Below are 27,730 nucleotides of genomic sequence, written 5' to 3' on the forward strand. Positions count from 1 at the left end.
TACTGGTTCTGCCCTTGTGAAGTTTACTAATATAGTTGGGACACAGGCCCATAAATAGATAATTAAAGAGAATATTGTTAAAGGCCATATTAGGGTTACGCCTAGGGGGCTATCAGGGTATGTCACAGCTCCCCACATTTCAAATTACAAAATTTGATTTACTCCAAAATAAATGTAGCTTTATTGTACATTTAAGAAAACGTGAAATTGTAAAGTGTTTATGTGAAATGTTAACTTACAGACTTGATTTACCAAATTTATAACAGTAAAGTAAGTCCCATTTTTCAGAATATGGGGTATATGATTTCAGCTCCTTAAATGGGATACCTCACATTGTTATTAGAGTTTAAAACCTATGAGATTTTCTTTTCTATTTTTAATCCTTCTCTTAATGATCTCATTTATTGTCTACTGGAAATCAATTTAGGAAATCATGTTAGTCCACTAAGCACTTCAGATAAGGCTATTCCATGAAGCATTCCGAGATTATCACAAGGAATTGCTTTCATATGCCATAAAAGAAGAAATAAGCAGAATATGGCCTGCTGAAGAAGGTTACAGTTTTACAGCCCCTCCCATTGCAGCTCTTAAGTCACTCAGTTACAGTTAACTTTGGATTAGCACTCACAGATTGAAAGCAAAACATCAAAACACTCATAACACACTCCGGGCTTGTGGTGCCACTTGTATGTGTGTTTCTAAATCAATGATGAGGGTATCAGAACCAATACTGGACATGGACATGGCAAATTACAGTGAAGTTTTGGACCCAACTTACACAACTTTGGAGTTTGAAACTATGCAGATTCTATATAATTCAAATGGTGAGTTATCATCTGTTTATAGATGTAAAGAAAAGTAAGTATAATTGGAGAAGGTAGGAGACTGACCTTCCAAAGGTTGTGGCTCAATGTTTTTTTTGCTGGAGAATTTAGGGCTTGCTTTTAAGGCCACTAATCTGAGCTTTTGCACTTCATTACAAAATTTAAGTTAATAATGCTGTGGCTATTTTGTGTTAGAGGTAGAAAAAGCCTGGTTTTGTGTAATAAAGTAATGTCAGAATTCTGTCATGGGCCAGTTAGACAGGTAAAAAGAGTAGTTTCAGCTGTTATTTTATTTGCTGTAAATCATAGTAATATGTAATATTGGCAGATCGGCTGTGAAAGTATATTTTCTATGCAATATTTAAAATGACTTATGGAACAAAGTTTCCATAGAACATTAGGGAGTTTCACTGATTGTCTACCCTTTTCATTATAATTCCAGTTCTCAATTGCTACTGATGAGAAACTGCATTTAAAATTACTATCAGGTTTTTGCATTGAAAGCAAATATGAAAGGGAATAAGGCTTGTATTATAACTTCACTTGACAGGCTAATGTTTAGCCGCACAAAGCTGTTGGTATTTAATTACTGTAACATTTTAACTTTAAATAAGACATGAGTTGTTTAGGGGTTGTGTCTTTATGTAATACAGCTTTCTATTGACTTTGAATTTAGACTTAATACCTAGTAAAAAAATCTTGTTTAAAATACATTATAACTGTTAGAACTCCTAAGATCGAGTAATTATGTATACTTTGGAAAATGTGTGTGTGTGTGTGTGTGTGTGTGTGTGTTTGTGTGTGTGTGTGTGTGTGTGTTTAATGCAAGATTGAGAATATATCTTGTACTGAGGATATCTTACTATTCTGCTGTATTGTATAATTTGTATGACTGGTGTTCTGCTTCTATTTTTAATAAGCAGTTCCTTATTAGTGGGAATTTTAAAAAACAGTCAAAAGGTGAATTCTGAAAATTTAGCAAAGCTATAGTTAAAATAAATCTGTAGTGCAACTTTCAGGAAGTCACTGTTTTGTGTCCTTATGTTTAGACTTGACTAGAGATATTTAATAGAGTATTTCATCAGAATACTGAATTTAAAAAAACACTCATGATTAAGAAATGGTAGGGACATATTTGCCATAATCATAACACTTATTTACTATAAGTGTTTAACAAATATACTGAAATAACAAATTTGTATGGCTATATCTAAAGTGTGGTGTAACTTGTTTGTTTGTAATAATGTTGTCAGCAATATGTAAGTATGGCACTAAACTTGAAGCAAGAGTTGCACTTTTCATATTTCTATATAGTCTCTCAGAATACAATCAATTCCAAACAGTTCTAACTTTCATATTGTTAATATCTGTTTTGTTAATGTTACCAAAAGAAAAATGTTTAGCATTTTAATCCTATGTCACCTGACTAACCCTAAGCATGTTCTCGTTAAAATTTTTTTCTACTTCATGAAATTATATATGACAATATTTGTCTACTCAGAAATATTAGTAGGTAGAATATATGTAAGTTACAAAATGTAATCAGGATGCGACAACCTTTAGTATTATCCTTTTGTTAGCTATACAATAATCAGTTGTTAATATACAATTTTATAATAAAGTTTTACTATATTACATATTTAATATCTTTTGAATGCATATAGATTTTTAAAGATGTAATCCACAATATTAACTCATTTAAGAAATATTCATTTTATTATAAATATCTACATTTTAAAAATAATTCTTCCCTCAGAATTATGTATTAGATGACCCACTATATCCTGGGCATAATCCTAAAAGCTGGAAAACAGAGGACTAAATAAGACAGATAGATTCTCTACCAACATGGGGCTTATATTCTGTGTGTAAAGATGGGTAATAAATGAGCAGACCAATGCAGAATATACTTTTCACTAATAAAGTTATATAAAAAGCTAAGGCCATTTAAAAAACTAAGGCCAGGTGTGGTGGCTCATACCTATAGTCCCAGCACTTTGGGAGGCTGAGGCAGGAGGATCGCTGGAGCCCAAGAGTTTAAGACCAACCTGGGCAACATAGTGAGACCTTGTCTCTACAATAAAAAAAATTAAAAACTAGCTGGATGTGGTGATGTACTCCGGTAGCCCCAACTACTCGGGAGGCTGAGGTGGGAGGATTGCTTGAGCTCAGGAGGTCCAGGCTGCAGTGAGCTAGGATTGCACCACTGCACTCTAGCCTGGGTGACAAAGCAAGTCCCTGACTCAAAATATAATAATAATACTTAAAATAAGCAGGGGTCTAGGTTCTACTTGAAGGACAGATGGGAGGTGACATTTTTAAATGTGTGTTCAGAGAAGGTTTCACACAAAATATGAGACTTTAACAGAAACCTGGTAGCTAGCTCAAAGAAAGGTTTAGGGAAGAACTTTCCTTCCAGACAGAAGGAACAGCAGGTGAACAAGTTCTGAGATGAGAGTAGCATTTAACGATGACAAAAAAAAAGAGGGTATTGCTGGAGAATAGTGAACTGAATGAAAAGTGGTACCAGATACTGGGATCAGAGATTTGGGGGAGTTTTAGGGGGGTTTGACATGCAGGGTTTACAGGCTGTGGGAAGATGCCTAGACATCATCTGTATCTAGTTACGACAGGGTTGGATGCAGAGGGTGACATGATATAAATTACTTATAGCAATATCACTTAGGTGGCTTTGGGGTAACAAACAGTAGGGCAGCAAGAATGGAAGGAAAGAATTTAGATAGCAGGCTGTTGCCATAATCTAGAGGAAAGATGGTGGTTGATTGAATAAGGATGTCCGTGGTGAAAAGTTGTGGATTAAATATGTATTTCAGGCCAGGTGCGGTGGCTCACGTCTATAATTCCAGCACGTTGGGAGGCGAGGTGGGCAGACCGCCTGAGGTCAGGGGTTCAAGAACAGCCTGGCCAACATGGTGAAACCCTGTCTCTACTAAAAATACAAAAATAAGCCTGGCATGGTGGCACACGCCTGTAATCTCAGCTACTAGGGAGGCTGAGGTGTGGGAATCACTTGAACCTGGGAGGCAGAGGTTGCAGTGAGCCGAGATTGCAGTGAGCCGAGATCGCACCACTACACTCCAGCCTGAGCAACAGGGAGAACTCACTCTTAAAAAATTAAATAAATAAATAAATAAAAACTATTGTAAACATGGACTTACCAAGGGATTGGTTATAAAAGATAAAGGAGAGAATACAATAAAGACTCACAGATTATTGGCCCTGGGAAACTGGATGGAGCCATTGACTGATATAGGGGAGACTGAAGGAAGGAAGAATAAGTTCTAGGGGAAAAATGAAAGACTTTTGTTTTTGATATGTTAATTTACAATTCTGATTAGATTTCACAATGAAGTTCTTCAATAGGTGCTTGGGCATTTCAGGCTGATGCCCATGGGAGACATCGGGGCTAGAGATAAAATATTGGAATTATTCATCCTACAGCTAATATTTATTGTCATGGAACTGATAAACTTCCCTTGGGAAAGAGCATAGTTGGGGAACTAAGCCCTATGGTGTCCCAAAGATAAATGTTCAGAAATAAGAAAGGAGAGCTTGGAACGGAAGCAGCCAGCCAGGGGTTAAAAGGAAAGCACCAGTGTGGGGTCTCCAAGAAGCCAACGAATGGAGTGTTATGAGCCTATAAATAATTAGTAGGACAATTTAATCAGGAAATAGTACTAACTCTAACTGTAATCTTCCTTTTTTATTGACAGATAGTTCTGCCCCAGAGACAAGTATGAATACCACAGACAACGGCGTCAACTGTCTGTGTGCTATCTGCGGGGACAGAGCAACAGGGAAACACTATGGGGCATCGAGCTGTGATGGGTGCAAGGGTTTCTTCAGACGCAGCATTCGTAAGAGTCACGTTTATTCTTGCAGGTACTTTAAATGCCCTTTTAGGCAAGTTATCTTTACAGATGTTTCAGTTTGGCACGCAAAAAGTAAGAGAAGAAAATTCAGAGTTTTCGTGTATCTGTAAGTCTACAAATACAATCTCTAAACTGCAGTACAAGTAAGAACGTGTGGGTATGTACACAGGATGTATTCACATAGGTGGTTCTTTTTTATGAAACATTTTAGACTTATAGAAGGCATATAAAAAAATCCACCTACCTACCACCCAGCTTAGACCAATATAGTTGAAGCCTTTAATGGACACCTCCTCTGTCACTTTTTCTCCCTTGTCTCCTAGAGGTAACTACCATTGCAATTTCATGTTGTCTTTTCCTTGTGTTTCTTTATTGTTTTACCACATGTTCATATATCTCTAAACATTTTTAAATCTGCATTTAAAAGGTTTTTCAATACGAGTATTTTTCCTCATGTTTATTTTTTAAGTGCCATTACATCCTAGGTCTAAAAACAAAATTATGAAAGTGCAGATGATTTTGGTAGTTTGTTGATATCAATGAGTGAAATTTAATTTTCAGTCCTAAAATTTAGAATATATTTCTCATGCCATATTTTTTGTCATTAAATTTAAATGTTTTGTCAGAAGCTTATTTAACTATAGTATATTTGTCAAGCATTTCCAGTAGGCTGTTTCCTTGGGTTTTTTTTTAGATTAATACCTAGTCAACATCATAACACGATTTAAGTATACATATTGCATCTTGATTCATCTGTATGACTATCCTTGAATGCAGATTACATTTAGATTGAATATAGGCTATTAACAAAATGGTTAAATTTAACAGAAAAATAACTATGTTGGTTCTGTCAATAAAAGGTACGTGCAGAATTATGTTCTTTTAAGAACAAATTGGATATTTGGGAAGAGGTTAACTCTCGCAAAGTCTTGCCACATGATTTCCTAGGGTGCAATACAAGTTAATATATAACTCCCCAAATATCTATCTAGTTCTCTGGTAATTCTTTAGTAATTTTTCCAAGATAGTTTGAAGCAGGTTAAGAGAAATATAAATTGCCCACTTTAAAAACTTTCTAGGTAAACAAAAAAAAGTGTATTTAGATGAGTTTTGCTTTTATTTACGTTAAAACTCTAAAGGTAAAAGGTAGATCAATGTCCTTCATTCCTTCATCAAAAATAGTTTTGTACGAATGCTTCTAAACTAAAACAAATACAGAATAACCTGTAAACCATACCTTCTGGAGTCAGGTGCTCTGTTAAAATTGAAATACGTGTGTGTGTGTGTGTGTGTGTGTGTGTGTAAAATGATGATCCAAACAACTAAATCCTACAACTTGTGAGAATCAGAGAATCACAAAGGCTATCAGGACTTCTGTCCTTTCTGTATGGGAAGAGTGGAAAAGAGATGCTCTCAGAGCAGCTTTTAGAGGTTTAAAAAATATTCTAACAACAGACACATTTTAACTCCTTCACCTTCCTTTTAAGAGTGCTACTGCCCACCTAGCTTTCTTTACATATTTTAGTATTCATCAAATGTTATGATTTTTCATTTAGAAAATGGTTAGTCTATTGATGCAAGTTTAAGGGCATGGAGACTTTTTGAAGCTCAGGTTGTGTAGGTCTCAAATGTATCTATTTCCTTAGATTACAAAGTTCCATTTCTACTGTAACTGCTCCATCAAACTGAAGTTGAGATTTCCTTCAAAAGCACTTTTAACTGCTGTTTCAATACTTTTCACGTTATGTTTTTCACACTATGTACAATTTGTATGTGTACTCTATTAGATTATAATTTCCTTGAGTGGCAGGAACAAGTAGCATTAATCTGTTTAATCCCTACACCAGGATCTTGTATGTTGTAGGTGCTTAATAATATGTTTATTCAATTTTTGTTATTAATTTAATGTTAAGTGAATGCATTCGCCTTGTGTTTTTTGTCAATCTGGTCCTCTCTCCTGAGTCTCATCAGCCATTTTTTCCCAAATGAGCAATGCCTTGTTCCTCACTCTGAAAGCACATTTCTCTTCTAGCTCAATTTGTTGATGATAGGCTTTGCTTCTCATTCAATTTTAAGTGGACACCGATAGTTTTTAGAAGAAATATATTTTACAGGTCACAAAATATATACCTTTATTCTTATCATTAATCATCAACTACAAATAAACAGGTACATATCAATATGTATGGATAATTCTGTGCCAGAATTTTGAAGAAATGTTAGTGTTTACTGTATGCTTAATATTTGCCCCCAACTATTTGAAGTGTATTCACACAACAACCTTTTGGGCAAGTCCTTCTCTTTATTTTACAATTATAAATTAAGGTTACTTAACACCCGCAAGTTCTGTTGAGAGTCAATGGTGGAATCAAGCTTAGATTTAGTTTCAGAGACTGTACTCTTTTTTATTTGTTTGTTTGTTTGTTTGGTTAAGTATACAAGTCAGTTTTTTAGTGTATCCACAGAGTGGTGCAACGATCACTACAGTCAAACTGGAACATTTTCATCACCTTATAAAGAAACCTTTAGTAGTTACTCCCCAATTTCCTCCCAACTCCCTCACCAACAATATGAGGCAACTATGAATCTATTTTCTGTTTCTACAGATTTGCCTTTTCAGGATATTTTGTATAAAGAAAATCATACGATATGCGATCTCTTGAGACTTACTTCTTTTGTTTAGGATAGAATAGGCTGCCAAGGTTTAGCCATGTTGTAGCATTTATCAGTACTTCATTCCTATTTACTGACAAATAATAATATTCCACTGTGCAGTCATGCCACATTTCGTTTTTCTATTATCAGTTGATAGGCATTTGGATATTCTCCACTTTGGGCTATGATGAATAATGCTGCTGTGGACATTTATGAACAAGTTTTTATGTGTACATATGTTTCATTTCTCTTCACACAGACCTAGCATGGTATTGCTGGGTTATACTACTATAACTCTATGTTTAGCTTTTTAAGACAGTGCTAAACTTTCTTCCAAAGCAGCTGCATCATTTAACATTTTAGCCAGCAGTATATGAGGGTTCCAATTTTTCCACATCCTCACTAACACTTGTTTTTTCTTTATTTCATTTGCAACCATTCTAATGTGTGTGAAGTCTTACCCCATGATGCCAACTGTACTCTCAATGTTGTCCTCAACAACCTCTTGATATATAATTTGCCATTTAGGGTAAACTTCAGTGGGTTGTGGGGTACACTTAAAATTAATAGAAGAATATTTAAAAGAGAAAAGCATGAAAATGCAGGGCCATGAAGTTCTGATAATAGCCTCCTTCATACTGAAATCATTTAGCAATAAGCAACAAAAACTCGAATGCCAAAGATATTCAAAACTAGGTTTGGCTTTCATGACTCATGATAGAAGTGGTTATGCACAGCAGCCAAAATGAAGATAGTCATTCAGTTTTATTTTACTATAAAGACTAAGGGAGAGGTGAGGCTCGTGTTTTCACGCACATGCTGATTGTGAGACTGGAAAGGTCATAGTTGATTGTTCCTATACCTTCTTTTTATCGAACCAAATGTGACAATACATATTTAAAATCCGTTTGTCTATTTGCTTTTTTTTTGTAAATTATAGTTTTCTGCAAACTAATACTTCTTTGATGTTATAGGTTCAGTCGGCAATGTGTTGTTGACAAGGACAAAAGGAATCAATGTAGATATTGCCGATTAAGAAAGTGTTTTAGAGCGGGAATGAAAAAAGAAGGTAATAATGATGATGATAATTAACATTATTGATGAAAAGTGATAAACATACACACACATTCTCATTGATCAGTATAACCTTTTTACGTGAGCTCTAATTTTCCTCAATATAATAAGGAGGAATCTATGGTTCCTCAAGTTAAAGAATTTAGCCCAAGGACATCCAGTTATTAAGTGATATAGCCAGTATTTGTCTGGTGACTATCTGATTATGGATATCATCCTCTCCACCACTATATTGTCCAAGGCAACAAAATTATTGATGAAATAGTATACCAATATTCTGTTAGTGGGTTGAAATTACAGATTTCTTTTTTTTTTTTTGAGATGGAGTCTCGCTCTGTCAACCAGGCTGGAGTGCAGAGTGGCATGATCCTGGCTCACTGCAACCTACCAGGTTCAAGCAATTCTCCTGCCTCAGCCTCCCCAGTAGCTGGGCCTACAGGTGTGCATCACCACAGCTGGCTAATTTTTGTTTTTTTAGTCGAACCAGAGTTTCACCATGTTAGCCAGGCTGGTCTTGAACTCTTGACCTCAAGTAATCCACCCCCCTCAGCCTCCCAAAGTGCTGGGATTACAGGCTTGAGCCACCACGCCTGACACAAATGTATTTTTTGTTGTTGTTGTTCTCAGTAACAATTGAATATCTTTTTTCTTTTGATGAACATTAACTGAACATCTGCTTTTCATGCATTCATTTATTAACTAAATATTTATTCAACACTGCAACTTTCCAAACACTGTTCTAGGTGCTGAAGCTTCAATAGTGAAGATAGCAGACAAAATAATTTTCCCCTTCAGGAAGCTTGTATTATATCAAGGGACCAAGACAATAGACTAGATGTGCTATTTTAGTGTGTACCAATTTCATCTTGAATATATTAAGTAATCTGATTATATTCTCCTACATTTTAAATACGGTTAATTTAGAAACAAATGTATTGAACACACTGTAAACATTTGACAGCGTGTAACAGCTACAAAATTTTATACTTGTCAGTTTTGCTGTTTGGTTATGCCTATCATATACAAAGAGATGTTTTTCACAACTGTTTCACAAACTAAAAAAATCAAATGAAATCACTATGCTAAAGAAGTGTAAAATATATCAAACCCATCTTTAACGTAGTTAGATTTTTCTTTGCCATTCAATATTTTAAGGATACAGAAATACCATTAGTTTTGCTCAGGTTAGTAGTGTCGAAGACAACAAAAAATAAAGTTCACAAAATTAAAGGAGAAGCAGTTTCTCATTTAAAAAGTGATTTGTTTCTAATTTCATAGGGAGCTCTATTTGACAGTTTATGGGATTAATTACATACTTGGTCAATTGCCTTCCTCCATTTTTACTTGAACTCCATGTTTATCTCCACAAAAGTGTAAGCAAATAACAATCCTATGTTTCCTTTATGAGTTTTACAATTTGTGAAGTACAATTATGTTTTAAAATAGGTAAATTTTATCTTTTGTTCATAAAAGAATGTGTTATTTTCTTAAATAGACTGGAAAGTAATTTTGAGTTTTAAAGTCGATATATTTCTGTTTTTTACACTAACAGCATAGTAGCAAGATTAATTAGATGGAAACAAATAGAAACATAGTTTTATGTCAAAAATGATAGCACTGAGATTATAAATGTTTACAATATCTTTTAGCATTTTTCTAAAGGATAATCATGTAAGTGAAATTCAAAAAGCATAGCTAACATCTTAATTTTTTATCTCTGCATATGCATTTCCAAATGAGTCAGTTTAGGTTAAAATCAATAACAATTTCTGTAAAACAAAAAGAGCAAGCTACTAGTAAGTATGATTTTAAAATAAAATATTACTGATTCACTCCAACTTACAGACAACCTACTCTTTCTTAAAGGCAAAAAGTCCTGTAATTCCTCCTTCAACTTAATGGAGTGGATATTTAATAGTAAGTTTTAGATCTCTAGAAATTGGTGGATTTCTTTAACAAAAGCATACTTGCAGAAAAAAAAAGATATTTTAATGCCTTATTGTTCCAGCAGAACAAATTACAGCCTTAACCAAAATAATTTAGGGCCTAAATTCCTTGTTTCCCTTCTCTTTGGTTAATGAAAGGTAATTTTACCTCCAAAGTTTTGAATTTCAACTTTGATATCTGACTGATTTTATTCTCTCTCTCTCTTTTTTTTTTTTTAATTTTATTTTGAGATGGAGTCTCATTCTGTCACTCAGGCTGGTGTGCAGTGGTGCGATCTTGGCTCACTGTGACCTCCGCCTCTTGGGTTCAAGCGATTCTCCTGCCTCAGCCTCCCAAGTAGCTTGGACTACAAGGGTGTGCCACCAAGGCTAGCTAATTTTTGTATTTTTAGTAGAGATGAGGTTTCACCAGGTTGGCCAGGTTGGTCTCGAACTTTTGACCTCGGCCTAGCAAAGTGCTGGGATTACAGACTTGAACTACACTTGGCCTGATTTTATTCTCTCTATGGTAAACATGTGAGTTAATATTTTCCCTGTCACTCTTCCTTTTATTTAAAAATGCAGTTTTCAGTAAGGGATTTGGGGAATTACATTACTCTTTTTTTTTTTAATCCTGAAATAAAGAAGCAGATCTAGCTTTCTCTTAGAAACCTGTATAATATATAGGATTTCTTCATCTTTCCAAAATGCTGATATTCAAACCTCAATTTTCTCAGGAGAGACTGTTCCATGGTACAAGTTTTGCTTTATTAATGTTGGTAAACTGTCCCATGGATAGTGTTTTATAAAAGATCATAATATTGTAATCCTAAAATCATCGTAACTAAGTTTACTTTCCATTTTTGCTAGTGTTTTATAGAGAAAAGAAAATGGAAGTTTCAAAATCTATGACTCATATTTTCTAATAGTGAATACACTCTTATCTTTGACCTGGTCAATCTTATAGGCAATGCTCTTCCTCTAGTTATCTTATAGTTTTATTAACTTTGAGAGAATAGAAAACCACCCTATTAAAAATACAGCGTGGCAGAACTGGCTGACCCAACACTTTCTAACATGCATGCTGTCATGAAGTCTCAAACAGCAGTGTTTTATGGGCTCTAGTGAAAAGCTTGACTATTGCTATTTTTGAAAGTAGTGAAGAATGAAAATATCTTTCTTCCAAGTCTTTTAGAAAGAACTTTTCTCACTTTTTTTACTTAAAAAAAACTCCTCAAAATCTATATTCTAACATACGCTAAAGAGAAGTGCTCAATAAATACTGTGTTTTTTCCCCCTAGCTGTACAAAATGAACGCGATAGAATAAGCACCAGAAGAAGCACATTTGATGGCAGCAACATCCCCTCCATTAACACACTGGCACAAGCTGAAATTCGGTCTCGCCAGGTACCTGTGGCACGGCAGCATCAAACCCTATTTAATAAAATCAAATGTCCATTTAGGCATCATACTAAAATAATCTAAGTGTTTTCAAAGGTGCCCATTACTAAAATAAGTTACATCTACACACATTTTAGAGTTTTACTTTGAAAGTTTGAGTGGGACTGCTGACTTAATTTTGACTATTCTTGAACAAGACTAGTTTTAAATGGAAAAATAAAATGAATTTCAGTCTAAGATTGTTTTTCAAAAAGTTTGCTTATAAGTTTGGTTAAAAATAATGAATAGCACAAAGCTCTGTAGGCAATATTTTGTTTTATTGATTGAATCTGTACAACCAGCTACCACAACTTTTGGGGAGTTTGGTTGAGATTTGTTATCAGAGCTTCTTTCCTTGAAAATGACTTCTGGATTATTGGGAACTGCTTTGGAAACAGACATTTAAATAAAGAGTCAGAATTCAGAAAACACATAAGAAAGAAAACTTTATTATTTTAAATTTCTCAAATAACAGTTCTACAGTTAAAAAATAAGTCATTAGTTATATACATAAAAATAAATTATTTAGTGTCATATAAGGAAATGCTTAAATCAGACTTATTTTAGCATTGCCCTTATTAGAAATGTTAATATTATTTTTCTATTATAAAGCAGATTATAAAATCGCCAAGTAGTTAATCAGGTCCTATAATGAGTCAGTGCAACTACTTTCATTTTTGATAACACAAGGGTAATAAGATGAGGTTAACATCACCGTTATCATTATTACTTGAAGATTGCTTGATGGGCAATAAAGCTTTTAGAGAATGACTTAAAGGGGAGCTCTGAGAAAATATTCAAATACAGATAAAGATACACTCACACGCATGTTCAAAAATAAGTTTATAAAAACTTTTAGACTGTGTTTTCTTTCAGCAGAAAAGCTTTACTACTTATATTTTTATATAGCCTAAAATTACAGATTTACAAATTTACAAATCTTACAAATTTATTATATGTTAAGCTCTTCAACATTGCTGAGTCATACATTGGCTTCTTAATTTAATTTTGATGGCTTCCTTTTAATGCAGCGAGACAAATAGTTCTTGCTTCTTGTCTCCCCAACTGGGTAAACTTTATGAAAACATTTTCTTCATAAACTTCCACAAATTAAAGAAAATATAACCTTTAATTCAAAATAAAATCAAAGAGCATATTACATATGGATACTATCTATCTATTTATATAGCCATTTTGAATTGTGAAATTCCTCAAAAGTTGGGGTAAAACTTAGTGTACAGATTTGACCACTAACATAAGATACTGCTCTCAGAGGATGGTGCTATATATATGAAATGTTTTTAAATTAACTTGTAAACTGATAGGTATTTTATTTTTCAATTTAAATCAGTATTTTATTTTTCAATTTAAAATGTTTAGTATTTGTCAAGATACTGTAACAACAATAATGCCTACTTCTATGGCCTTTACTTATCATAGTCAAAAGAAAAAAAGGGGAATGTTGGCCATCTATTATTTTAAATGGTAATATAATGTTTTTCTTAATACTAGATCTCAGTCTCAAGCCCTGGGTCAAGCACTGACATAAACGTTAAGAAAATTGCAAGTATTGGTGATGTCTGTGAATCTATGAAACAGCAGCTCTTAGTCTTGGTGGAATGGGCTAAATATATTCCTGCCTTCTGTGAATTACCATTGGATGATCAGGTATACATTGAAAACTTTATAAATACTTTAAAAATGCTCCTTTGCTAAGTTTATGTTCTTTCCATTTTATTTGTAATGCATATGCTATATTACTGTATTTGACAAAAGATAAGTTATGAGAGAAAGGATTGGGTTTTCTTACCCATTCACCTTGTTCTATCAAGAGGCACAACTGTTTGACTTCTATTTTAGGGGTGTAGCAAATTTATTGATTGGACAAGAACTGAACAAAACACTCCTCTGCCCTTTTGGAATTTTAAAAGGGTCATGTGCGGGAGAAAGGCAGATAGCATGTAACTGTCATTGTGAGACAAAGTATTAGAAGAGCGAATGTCTGTGAAGCAAATGGTGGATGTTGTGTATTGGCGTTTACTGAAGGTGCTACATAAAACTCCTCAGAAATACCAGGTCACTCCTAGACAGAAACCACACAGGTTGTGGTGCTGTCTTGGTGGGTACTTCATGCAATTAACATGAAGTTTTACCTTTCATGCTGTAAATTTTATTCCAGAATTTATTGCATAAAAGTTACATGTCTGGCAAAAAGAAAAAAAAATCTGTAGAAGCATGATCAGAAATTTAGAGAGAAATAAAATTTACAGAAGAAAAGATAGAGTGATCTTTTACTAATACTTATATTTTCATATTTTGTCATATGTCCATTATGATATTTTAGTAAATACTTAGAAACTTGAATTTCCTAATTGTATTATAAAGATAAGTATTTTGGTTTCAGATTCATTTTGAACTGTTCTTACTAAGTAGGGTATAATTTTTTGTAGATGAAAATAATTTGAAAAATTCCCTTTCTCTCACCTTAAATTAACCGTGTTAAGTGTTATAACCAATGTATATTTATTTTTAAGAGAGCATTTCACCTGGTGACAGGAAAAAAAAAATACAGTGAAATCTGAAATAATTCTTAAAATGCTCTGTAACTGCCTTCCTGGTATGAGTCACGAATATTGACATATCATAAAGATAGTATGGCTCAGAAGGTTATGCCAGTGAATAATGCTAAATTGCTAAAACCTACCAGTCTCACCCCAAGCAATATAAGTAGGATTACGTTATTTATGAGTTTTATATTTTTATTATCATTCTTCTTTAGAAATTGCTGACTTATATATTCAGTGATTTAAAAATTGGGAAATTAAAATCCAGTAACCAGTGAAAAACAGTTTTAATTTACCAACTGATTCTTTAATATTAACAGTATAACATTTATTAATTAGCCACAAATTAGTAAATGTCTGTTATGAATAAGGCATGGGAAATCAGCTTTCAGTTGCACTATAAATTACATCATTTCATTTAATTCTCTCAGGAGCTCACTGACAGGTGTTATTATCTCCATTTTACAGTTTCTAAAACTGAACCCTATGTCAGTAAAATTCACTCAATAAATTAATCAAATGAATATTTATTAGGAGATTCCTGTTCAGTTTTAGGAACTGTGGGTATTTAGCAGTAAAAATACAGATTTCTTCACTATTCTCATATATGTACACTGTATTTGAGAGAGGTGGATAACTTAATAAATGCAAAAATTATGAGAAAGTTCATTCCAAGTGGAGATAAGCTCTATAAAATGCTATAAAATGGAATAGGATGAGTTGTTGGAGAATGGGAATAAAATGAGAAGAGATACTTTAAACTGAGGACCAGAGAAGTTATTGCCTGAGACCCTGAAAGACAAGGGGCCAAGTGCAGGAGAATCTGAGAAGAAAGCACTCCAGATACAGGAACAGCATGTCCACGGTTCTGAGTCAGGCAGGAACAATGTGAACAAGGGGTGTTGCAAGATGAAGTCAGAGACACGAGGGCTGGGAGGCAAAGCACTGACTCCTCTCACGCCTCCCATCACCTGTGAGGCCATGTTTGACGAGTTTGGGTTTTAGTCTAGGGACAATAAAAAACCATTAAAAGACTTTTCAGCCTGGACTGGGGTGGTAGCAATGGAGATGAAAAGAAGTGGATCACTTTGGCTTGTATTTTGAGAAGCAGCACTAGAATTCACTGTAGAGTTACAGAGGACTCAAAATAGTCTCTTGTTTTGATGTGAACAAGCACTTTGGATTACGGTGCCATTTACTAGATGAAGATAATGGAGAAGCGTTACATTGGTAGGTGTTAAATTTGTGATGCTTCCTATACTTCCTAGTGGTGATGCCCAGCAGGTAATTGAGTGTACAAATGAAGCTCAGTTGAGAGCTGACTGAGAAGAGTAGTCTAGAAAGTGGCAGAACCCAGACCTCCCATCTTTTCCTTACAAGAAGTCTTTGCTTTGCTTTTGTTTATTTAGTTTATTACATGCAGGAGATTATGTTTTATATATGTTTTATCATTTAGTACTCATGAGTACATGATGAGTTTTTTTTTTATCTCTACTCCCATTTTATAGACGAAAACAAATGAGTAAGTTCAAACATACTGGTTAACTTACACAAGGTTAAACAGGTAGTAAGTGGCTGTGCTGGGATTTGAACTCTGGTCTGTTTGATTCTGTTTCCCTTGCAAACAGTTAACTTGTCTGCTTTTTTTTTTTTTTCTGCTGCCATTGTATTGACTTGCTAGATAGTTTTAAAATTTTTGAAAAGTAAATTCTATTGACATGCTATGATAGAAAACTGGAAGGCTTAATGATGGCATGTATCTATGAATACTATAGATTGTTAAACAAACAAAAAGTCCCAGGCTTAAAGAACACTGTAAGTTAACAAGACTCATGTCATCTTTTAATCATTATATATTATAATTAATTGTTAAACTTAGAATTTTTCATTAAGGTGGCACTGTTGAGGGCTCACGCAGGGGAGCACCTACTGCTTGGAGCTACAAAGAGATCCATGATGTATAAAGATATTTTGCTTTTGGGTAAGTTTTTTTTAATTTAAGAAGAAATTATGCATATTTTATTCTCACAATATTATACAGGGTCTGTTCTGTATGTTCCAAGTATTTACAGACACTGTCAAATGGTGCTGTCACTTCACAGGTTTAATTTAATTGTGTCCTCATTTGGCCTTATTTGTCCTTGCCTTGACTGTATGTAAGTTCAGAGTCCGTGAGATGATCAGGGAGCATTAAGATTTAAAAATAAATAAGAGATGTTGCTCAATGAACATAATATTGAGGTATGTTCAAATTATATCAGAATGAATAATTAGTGAATTATATGGCTGCCTTATGGAGTCTCAGTGTGTTTTCATATTTCCTCAGAGTCTGCTTTTTATTTTACACACTTTAAAAAAACAGGTTTACGTCCTATGATCTTATTGCCCATGATAGCCCATGATATGCTACAACATGATCAAGTATAAAAGTATTGGTGGTAATGACTGAACAATTTCAATAGACAGGAATGCTAGAAGAGGCTAAAGAAGGATAATAGGTGTGGGGTGGTGGGGTAGAGAAGACATAAAGAAAAAACTTTTGTCTTCATTAATTGTTTTAATCCCACTACCTTACTTAACTTAAACTATTAGGTTTTGAGGGTTGAGATCCTTCTGACACTTACCAGCTCTACCTCTCTCTGGCATGTGTGAAAATATGACTAGATTATTTTGTTTTTGTCTTAGATGTTTTAGCCCCAAATATAAATAAATTGAAGACAATATAACAATATCTAATATTATTGCAGGTTTACTATGTAAATGCACTGGTCTAAGTACATTACATGTATATGGATATATATTCTCTCATTTAACCCTTGAAATAGCCCTAAGGGATTAGTACTATTATTTTCAGCCCATTTTGCTGCTGAAGAAATGGAGGCAGAGAAAGTTTACCAAAGGTCACAAAGCTAGAAAAGAATATAGCCAAGATTCTAAACCACATAATGTGATTGTGGAGACTATGCCCTGAAATGCTATTAAATACCTCTCTTGCATTTCTAGTAAACATCTAGAATATTGTTCTTGTTATAGACCTAAATGCAGTATACCTAGAAAACAAAGTGCCTACTGTATACATTCTAGTTTTAAATTGATTTACCCAGAATAATTAGGTAAGCTAACCTTTCATAAAGAAAGAGTGAAACTCAAAAAAAGATAGTAACTATGTGAGGTGAAATACATGTTAATTAGTTTTACTATGGTAATTATTTCACAATGTAGATACAAATTAAAACATTACATTGGGCTCATGCCTGTAATCCCAGCACTTTGGGAGACAGAGGCAGGAGGATCACTTAAGGTCAGGAGTTCGAGACCAGCCTGGCCAACATGGTGAAACCTCGTCTCTACTAAAAATACAAAAAATTAGCTGGGCATGGTGGTGGGAGCCTGTAATCCCAGCTACTCTGGAAGCTGAGGCATGAGAATCACTTGAACCTGAGAGGCAGAGGTTGCAGCAAGCTGAGATCGTGCCACTGCACTCCAGCCTGGGCGATAGAGACTCCCTCTAAAAACAAACAAACAAACAAAAAATCACATTGTACACCTTAAATATATACAATTCTGTTTGGTTGTCATACCTCCATAAAGCTGGAGAAAAAAGAAAGACTGAGGCTACCATTGAACATGCTGTTACCCTGAGGATTGTCTTTGCCTGCAGTGAAAGAATTTAGAATATTTGTCTTTCTATAAAACCAGAAAATAACAATTTAGCTGTTATTTTTGGAAGCTATAAAAATGTTCATCATATTATAGCCAGAGAATTTCTAAGTTAGAAAGATCTTTAGGGAATAGGTGGTCCAGCTCACTACCCAATCTCTGAACTCCCTTAAAGTCAGCCTTATAAAGTGGTTATCCCACCTCTATTTAAAGAAGTCCACGAAGAGAAAACATACTATCAGAGGCAACTCGTGAGAATTCACATGCTAATTTAAAAAAAAATTAACCTCCTTTACTTAGGCGTGTTAAAACTGTCTCAATAGTGTATGCCTAGAATGCCCAGAGTATCAAAGTGCTGTTTTTAACCTGCTGTAAACAAGAAAGATTCTTTAGGGTTTGTATCATAGTCATTAGTGAATAAAACTCTAATAGATGACTGACACAGAGAAAAACTAATCATTATATTTAAAGTTTGTCAAATATTAGCATGTTATTAGTCTGCACTTTCGTGTTATCACCAGTGACTGATCCCGTTAAAATGCATGTGATCACATTATCAATGTTCTTGGTCCTTTAAGCATGCTTAAGTTTTTCTAGCATAACTAACAACACCACTGAGAGAGGAAGCACATCACTATTCCTTCAAGGGTAGACTATTTTAAACAAAGGTTTGTTAAATTTTTTTTTTTTTTTTTTTTTTTGAGACAGAGTCTCGCTCTGTCGCCCAGGCTGGAGTGCAGTGGCACAATCTCGGCTCACTGCAAGCTCCGCCTCCCGGGTTCATGCCATTCTCCTGCCTCAGCCTCTCCCAGTAGCTGGGACCACAGGCGCCCGCCACCACGCCCGGCTAATTTTTTGTATTTTTGTCTCGATCTCCTGACCTCGTGATCCGCCCGCCTCGGCCTCCCAAAGTGCTGGGATTACAGGCGTGAGCCACCGCGCCCGGCGGTTTGTTAAATTTTAAACAGTGCTGACAGTTTGGGGAGACAGGTGGTTATTTGTTTTGTTTTGTTTTGTTTTCTCTCTCATAGGAAACAACTACGTTATTCACCGCAACAGCTGTGAAGTTGAGATTAGCCGTGTGGCCAATCGTGTTCTAGATGAGCTGGTTAGACCATTTCAAGAAATCCAGATTGATGACAATGAGTATGCTTGTTTAAAGGCGATTGTATTTTTTGATCCAGGTTGGTTTTCAAAATTCCACTAGAGAATTAATATAATAAAAATTGAACTACTTTTCAATATTAGAATATTTATTGTCTTACACTCTAATTAGGTTAAATCTGTACACTGCCTCTCTTATTCCTTTGTTAGATGCAAAAGGGCTAAGCGATCCAGTAAAAATTAAGAACATGAGGTTCCAAGTGCAGATCGGTTTGGAGGACTACATCAACGATCGGCAGTATGACTCCCGGGGGAGGTTTGGAGAGTTGCTTTTGCTCCTGCCCACACTGCAGAGCATCACGTGGCAAATGATTGAGCAAATACAGTTCGTTAAGCTTTTTGGGATGGTTAAAATTGACAATCTACTTCAGGAAATGCTACTAGGTGGTGAGTACATTGAAGAAGTTCTACTTTATTGATTAGAATCACACTAAATATAAGTTTGACCTATTGATTTTTTTGTCCATATTTAATTCATCTATTGAAGTTGATGTGATGCTCCTGAATATTTTTCCTTCTGCTATGACATAATGAACTCAAGTTTTTACATTTAGAAAATTTGCAAGACCCATCAGAGAGAGAAAAATACTTGAACGGATTCAAATCCCCATTCTTTTTTTTTTTTTTTTTTTTTTTAGACAGAGTCTCGCTCAGTAGCCAGGCTGGAGAGCAGTGGCGCAATCTCGGCTCACTGCAACCTCCAACTCCCTGGTTCAAGTGATTCTCCTGCTTCAGCCCCCGGAGCAGCTGGGACTACAGGCACAAGGCCACCGCACCTGGCTAATTTTTGTATTTTTAGTAGAGACGGGGTTTCGCCGTGTTGACCAGGATGGTCTCGATCTCCTGACCTTGTGATCTGCCAGCCTTTGCCCCCCAAAGTGCTGGGATTGCAAGCATGAGCCACGGCACCCAGCCTCAAACCCCCATTCTTATTAGCCTCCACAACCTCTACTCCACAATCTCTCTAACTTAAATTTTCAGATCCTTCCAAACATGGCAAACAGAAACAAATTTCCTGGTTTTGTGACCTCTTCAAATAGATCATGGTTTTTCATGCCCTGATTCATTTAAAACCTCAAGGATACTGGAATTGCAATGTAACCTAATACTTAAATATCTTAAAAATGAACACTGTGCTCCTGAAATAATTAATTGACACAAAATAGTAGAAAGAGAAAATGATATTTCAATGTTGCAATAAATGTCAGGAATAAGTTAAGAAATCATTTATTTTGCATTCCAATCTAGATTAAATTTCCTAGTAAAATCATCATATTTATTTTCAGTTTTCTGGTGCATAATTTGTTCCTAATGGTATCTTTCTGAAATGAAAGTTGTTCATGCTATTACGGTGATCCCAAATACTATAAACTTGAGGTAAGTGATTCTTGGAATTGCCTTAACAACAGGCAGCGAACCTAATGATTCCAGGAAATGGCACACAAGGTCCATTATTAATATACAGCATAATATGATGCAACATTAATCTAGCCAATGTACAGTGAAAGCTGACATTGTTCTTAATATGCCAGTGGTTCTGTCAATTTATTTTTGAATTCCCAAAAAGCACTTGGCAAAAATAGCAATATTTAAGCTGTCAATCAAAACATTTGTTTCAAGGTAAACTTGCTGTTCCTGATTAAATATCACTAACACAGCATCTTTTTATCTTTTGTAGGGGCTTCCAATGATGGCAGTCATCTCCATCATCCAATGCATCCACATTTGTCTCAAGATCCATTAACTGGACAAACTATACTTTTAGGTCCTATGTCAACACTGGTTCATGCAGACCAGATCTGTAAGTATACAGGCTACTTTTCAACCATGATATTTCTTAATTACACAAGAGAAAGTGGAATTGTGGGAAAGAATCTATTAGTAACCAGAAATGGCAAAAACTTGGTGTAATTTCCCATCTGGGACTCAGCAGTAGAAGATTGTTATTCAGCTTGTCATTTTTTCTCCCTAGACATAAGTTTGCTTCCTAAAATGAAAATGTAAGAAAAATCTTTCAACTTCATAGGTCTGGGGAGCACAAAAGAGTATACAAGTAGTCCTTGCTTTGCATGGCAGTGTGAGACCATAAAAATGACAATGCAAGCTGGAACCATGCAAGGGAATCTGAATAATCAATGGGAAAATTATTTCCTGCTTGGGACCTTCAAAAATGTTTGTCAAAACATTAAGAACTCTCCTAATGTTTATGGAGACCAAATGAATATAATCTTTATACTTATTTTGTAGAATCCAATATAAAACATTTCAGTTGGTACACTGTAATTAAAACATTAGGAATATTGACAATCGAAGTGTTTTATTTCTTTATAAAAATATTGTGAAACGCAGTTTGACCAGTTCTTGTCACCTTCTGAAACTTACATTAGGAAGTGAGGGTCTTTTCTACGCCCTGATGAGTTTTACTCATTGGGAAGTTTGGATCAGCTTTCAACATTTTATCCCTTGCATTCTCAATGTCCTGGCGTGTTTCTGAGAATTCGTTTAATGTGAAATTTTCTTGCCGGTTTCACTTCTTTTGGGACACCTTCTCCCCTTTCGACACATCCAACTTTCTCATTTATGTGGACACGTTTTCCTTTGCTAGGTTCTTGGCTGCATATTTAGACTCAAACAACAGCAGCGGCAACATTCCCATGGTCAGCTACTTCTTCTGTGACTGCATTTATGTTCTATTTGTATGTCACTTCCAGCATTATCACTTTTTATTCCTTTCTGCATTTTCACTGTTGTTGGTCAATTCTAATTCAATTATTCAATTTTGTAAAATGTGATGTGAATTTACCACTAGGAAACGAGGCAACACAGCCACTGTATGCGGTTTGTTTTCCATGCCTGAACTGAATAGAAGATGCTCAATGACCGATCATGGACAGACTAAAAGTTATGACATGATCAGTCACTGATCATAAAGCACATCTGTTATTTAGGTAGCTGTTTGCAGACTGAAGAGTTGGCAGTGGAGTCTGTATTTATGAAATTACTCACTGTTAATTGTGAGTTGCCGTGGTAACTGAAACTCGAACCATGTTGTTGCCAGACTGGTGGTGTTTAACTAAGCCTTGGTAACCAGAATTCGTTCACATTAGAATTGTGCAGTGAGGGCTGCTTATGAAAACTCCTTGGAACGCAAATGACTATATAAATACTACAGAGATTGTTAGTAGATAAATTAATCTATTATTGTAGCCTTCATGCTAATTCTATTTTTTCTAAGCTTCTGTGGTGATACAAATCTCTAATTATTTGATTAAATATCTAGATTAACTGATTACTTGCTTCTGAATTTACTCTAATTAATCCCAGATTTACCTTTGATCTATTGCCTCTGAACACCAAACCTATTAACTCACTGAGATGACTTGAGTTATTGTGATGTAACTATTATGCATACTCTTATTGCCTACTGTATTTACAATAGTCTTTAATAGCTAGCTACAACATTGGTTTTTTTTTTCCCAAATGTTGTATGCAATGCAACAACAATTTACCAGTACCACCTGACTTCTAGGCATTGGTAGGGAACGTAGAGGCCATGGGACTGCGTGCTACCATGCCATCTTTTAGATACAAGCACAGGTAGATCTTTGTGTAAATAATATATGAAACCAAAATTATTTGAGCATGTGAGAGAGAGAAAGAAATGAAATTGTTAGGAAAAAATATAAATTATAGAAAAATATGGCATAATCTTGGATTTCCAATGTACTTGAAAGACATTATTTGGGAACATCTTTGCAGAATAGATCTTACCATTTTCATTTAATAGATAATCAAGAGCAGAAAGACAGGGGCAAGCCTAATACCAAACTAGAGAGTTTATGGAGTTGTGTCTCTTAAAGATCAGTTATTCATGAACTCACAAAATAAAACACATTAACAACACAATAAGCATTGTAGGAATCAACTGGCAAGAGAGCTGGACAGTTCTACTGGTGGTTGAATACTTTTTAAGGGCTACTATTCTAGTATTTTAAAAACACATTTGCTTACCCTAGTCTTTTAAAAATCACATTGTTACACTCATTTTTATTCTTGTTCTTTCCACATACTATTTGTGGGAATTGTTCGTAAAAGAAAACCTGGCTTTACTATGCTCATTTGAAATAATTTATATTTTATGCAAAGGAGGATATTAAACACAACCAAAATTTAAGTTCATGCATATTTTCTTGGTCTTTTAGAGAAGGCTACTGCAGTCTTAGATCTAGTCTAAATAGCCAGAAATAATTTTAAAAGCAGATTTTGATATTGATTTGTCATTTAAACTGCACTTAAAAATTTTGCTTCTAAGTAATTGCTAACCAATACTGAACAATAATATAAAGCTAATGTATTAATTAACACCAGGTAAAAGGAGACTCTTCTTGTTTTGTATATAATGTTTTAAAACTGTTGAGACATAAGCTATAGAGTTTACAAAGCCTCAGTCTGATCATCAAACATTTTCTGTTAGTTCTGTTTACTATGTGGAATAATACAATAACAATAAGCGTGAGTACTAAAATATTTCGTTTCTAAAAATTACAGAATAACTCCTAGATTATTTTATAATATGGTTAGATTTTACAATAGAAAGAACTACTATTCTAGACAATGGAGTTTTGAAACTGTAACTTTTTACATTCAATTCCATTTTTTATATTAAATTACTTTCTATTCAATTACTCAGGCTTGCTCTTTGCATCAAAGGGGATGGGACAGGCAAGTTCGATTGTAATAGAATAATTTTGAAGCAAAAAAAAAAAAGCCAGTATTTTTCAGATGCTTTTGACTACAACTTAGATTTCAGGACATTTATAAAGTATCTTAACCTTAATTTTTTATGTCATCTAATATGTCTGAATTAGTGGAATCCAAACCAAACATATTTTCATTTTATGTGAATTTTGATTGTAAAAAATATTGCTTTTTAATATTTGAGAAAACTATCCTTCTGTTAATTCTTTTCATTGCCTTTTTTCCTGCTAGGTTTATTAGAGAATCAAATGCTTATAAATGCTATTAGGAAAGGCAGAAAACACCTTAAAGTGACTATGAAAAAAATTTTTTAACATGACCTCTTTCTATTTAATGTTATTTGGGAAGTAAGTTGAGAGTACTCTCTAACGGTGTGTCATGGGCCAGTAATGCATTCTACAAATCACTATTCTATACAGGATCTTTTAAAAACATTTTCAAATTACGCTAATGTGTATTGGTGTTATGTAGGGTTTAATGGGGTGGGGAAGACTGACTGCCACCATCACACTCAATTCTCTGATTCTTTTTCAGCAACTCCTGAAACCCCACTCCCTTCCCCACCACAAGGCTCTGGGCAAGAACAGTACAAAATAGCTACAAACCAAGCATCAGTCATTTCACACCAGCATCTCTCCAAACAAAAGCAATTGTGAAAATGTGTTTACTTCAGAATGGCACTACATAAATGTGAAAAGTTGTTGATCTTGAAATATCTCAGGATAGCACTTTTGGCAAACTCTTAGCCAAGGCTTCCTCATGGTGCTGTTATAAGACGGTGTCCTATTTTCTTGTTTATACGTTCATTCTGTTCGTTATTGCTACTATGTAAAACTTTCACATGCAACCAATGTATATCTGAGTTTGAAGATGTTTATATAGGGCATTTTTTCCAACTGCCCCTGCATTGTGCCTGAACCAACTGAATCTTATGTATGAGTTTCATTTGTTTTATTAATGTTAATTTAAATCTGTAAATAATTGCTTTATTGTGATGTGATGCAGAACAAACTGTTCGTTTTTCACTGAAAATAGTAGATCAGAAATCTCGGTTTAATATAAAATGAGCTAAGTTTTTTAAAATAAATTATAAACTTGCAGATTAGAAAAATAAAGCAGTTGCTGTAGAATAGGCTGTATCTTTTTCAAGAAGAATCTTTTATGGACAGTCTGTGGTAAAGAAGCAACTCTTTGCTTTAGAGTTAAATATTCCTATCTTAAGTTTAGAAAAATACAAAAAACCATTCCAAGGATGACTGGATACTTTTTGAAATCTGACTTTATTTGAAGATGTATGTTAAGCAAAAACATGTTGGTTTTATCAGTTAGGATGCAGGGTGAACTGTAACAAAGAAACCCCTAAAACAGTGACGAAATCAAGAGAGGAATTTATTTCTTTCTCCTGAAACAATTTAGAAAATAGTTATCCATTGACTAGAAATTAGCACATGCCCACAGCTGGCTCCCATGGTAGCCAGGAGAATTATCTATAGGTGGAAAGTCTGTGTCAGCCAAAGCCATGCCTCTCTGAGAGAACTGATTCTGAGGACAAGTTAGCCATCTACCACCCATGTCCCTTATTTGGTCCTCACAATAACACTTTAGGAGAAATATCATTATCTCTGTTTTATAAAGAAGGGAAACTTTAGCTTGAGGGTTTAAGGAACATAACCAAAGTTCACAAACATAACGAGTGAGAGAACCACATTCAAGCCCAGGTCTAGTTGACTTTAATGAATCTTTGGTGTGGAATGAAAAATGTGAACTTCTTACTCATAGTGTGGTTTTTAAATATATGCAGTTGAGTGATGATTGGATACTATTCATCATATCACCTATAATATATATTTGCCAATAAGCAGTGAGTGTAAAATTGTTTCAGCTTGAATAAGAAACCACTTTTGTAGTTTTAACAAGACTTTCTCTTAAAAACATTAGACAAAATAAAAGATTCACCAGATAGATTTTGATGAAAACAAAAACAAAGTAAAATGACTGGCTTAGCAGATTCTTCAAAATGTAGCAGCCCAGGGATGTACCAAATGTCGAATTCTAGACTGAGGAGTACAGTTCATTGAAGCCTTAAACTCGCTGATATCACTTAAAGCTGGAATTTATTTTAAAACAAATGAAGCATGGGCCACCTCATGAGGCAGTGGCTCCTCTCTGGTTGAGGAGAGGGAAAATTGGAAAAACTGGTTGAGTAATTATCAATAATATTTTTTTTAAAAAGAGGATCCCAAACTGTAAAAGATTGAAATAATCTTTCTCAGGATTTTTTAAAATGTCTAAGATTATGATGTCATATCTCCCACTTACCTTATAAGTAAAAAGGTTATAGTAATATTAAGTAACTTATTAGCTCTTAAAGTAAAATCGAACTCTTAAAGTAGAACAATGATTATTAAAAGCTATTTATGATTTAATAGATTTAATAAAATTCCTTCAAGACCTGGTACCCTTGTGAAACTGTAAAATATATCATATGGGGGGAGTTTTTTAACTCTTATTTTTTGAAAATTTACTGTAGCTTCAATTTCGTGAATAAGAATGTTTTGATTTTTATCATACAAATAACTTTTGTAGATTTTTGTTTACTTTTGGGGGGGTTCTCTTAGAAGACATTAAAAAAAAAAATACTGCCTTGGTCTGTGCAGGCTGCTGTAACGAAATACTATGAACTTGGAAGCTTATAAACAACAGAAATTTATTTCTCACTGTTCTCAATGGTGGGAAGTCCAAGATTAACGAATCAACAAATTAGGCCTCTGGATCATACATGGCATTTTCTAGTGTGTCCTTATACATAAAAGGAACAAGGTAGCTCTCTCGGGTCTCTTTAATAAAGGTACTAATTCTCATGACTGAATCACCCTCCAAAGGCCCTACCTCCTAATATCATCACTCTGGGGACTAGGTGTCAGCATGTGAATTTTGGAAAACACAAAAATTCAGAACATAGCAAAAACCTTCGAAGTATAAAAGATAAAATTTATTTTTAGTGAACCCTGTAATTTATTCATGTGTATTTACTAAACAGCTATATCTTTGAAATTATTAGTAATGATTCTGCTTCAATAACTATGGTCAGGGAATTTATAATATTATATTTTTATATACTGAACTGCCAAAGATGCTGGAAAAAAGGAATTGATGTTTTCAGCGTATTTTCAAAATATTGATAAGGGAAGTTATTACTTTTATATAGTATTCAACTTTTTTCAGGTAATAGAAATGAATAATTTATTGTGAAATAATTCATTTTATAAATGTAAAATTATTTTTATAAATTTTATTGTTGGAAATCAAAAATTAGTAGATTTTTTACAATGTTAAATTATAGTGAGATTAAAGTATTCCTAAACTGTGATGCTATGTTTGTTTCACTAAACATTCTGAATAAAAACTGAGAAAAAAAAATCACTGAAACCAGGTGCTTCATTAGTGTTCAAAAATGCTTTCATATTTTTACAGATATTGATAATATATTTTATATAGTCATTTGTATTAGTCCATTTTCACACTACTATAAAGAACTATCTGAGACTGGGTAATTTGTAAAGAAAGGAGGTTTAATTGACTCACAGTTTTGCATGGCTAAGGAGGCTTCAGGAAACTTATAATCATGGTGAAAGGAGAAGAAAGCACCTACTTCACAGGCAGCAGGAGAGAGAAAGTGAGAGGGGAACTGCCAAATGCTTTTAAACCATCAGCTCTTGTGAGAACTCACTATCACAAGAACAGCATGGGGAAAATTGCCCCCATGATCCAA

The 27,730-nt window shown here is 34.4% G+C and overlaps 1 protein-coding gene across 1 annotated transcript; it reads left to right on the forward strand.

Moving 5' to 3' along the window:
* The first annotated feature begins 614 nt into the window (after positions 1 to 614).
* Positions 615 to 27,378, forward strand: HNF4G (hepatocyte nuclear factor 4 gamma). The gene is made up of 10 exons (XM_032758458.2): positions 615 to 824; positions 4,559 to 4,727; positions 8,347 to 8,441; positions 11,673 to 11,779; positions 13,325 to 13,480; positions 16,270 to 16,357; positions 19,068 to 19,220; positions 19,351 to 19,587; positions 20,879 to 21,001; positions 24,493 to 27,378. The coding sequence occupies exons 1-10, from the start codon at positions 689 to 691 to the stop codon at positions 24,612 to 24,614; spliced, it is 1,386 nt and encodes a 461-aa protein (XP_032614349.1). The 5' UTR covers positions 615 to 688; the 3' UTR covers positions 24,615 to 27,378.
* The last annotated feature ends 352 nt before the right edge of the window (positions 27,379 to 27,730 follow it).

This window comes from Hylobates moloch, unplaced genomic scaffold, assembly GCF_009828535.3.
Source record: "Hylobates moloch isolate HMO894 unplaced genomic scaffold, HMol_V3 SCAFFOLD_9, whole genome shotgun sequence".
Taxonomy (NCBI): Eukaryota; Metazoa; Chordata; class Mammalia; order Primates; family Hylobatidae; genus Hylobates; species Hylobates moloch.

Excerpts from the sequence above, each read along its gene's own strand:
- HNF4G (XM_032758458.2), top strand. The coding sequence starts at position 689 with ATGTGTGTTTCTAAATCAATGATGAGGGTATCAGAACCAATACTGGAC. Across the intron at positions 8,442-11,672 it reads AGCGGGAATGAAAAAAGAAG|CTGTACAAAATGAACGCGAT; the intron begins GTAATAATGATG and ends TTTTCCCCCTAG. Across the intron at positions 11,780-13,324 it reads CTGAAATTCGGTCTCGCCAG|ATCTCAGTCTCAAGCCCTGG; the intron begins GTACCTGTGGCA and ends TCTTAATACTAG.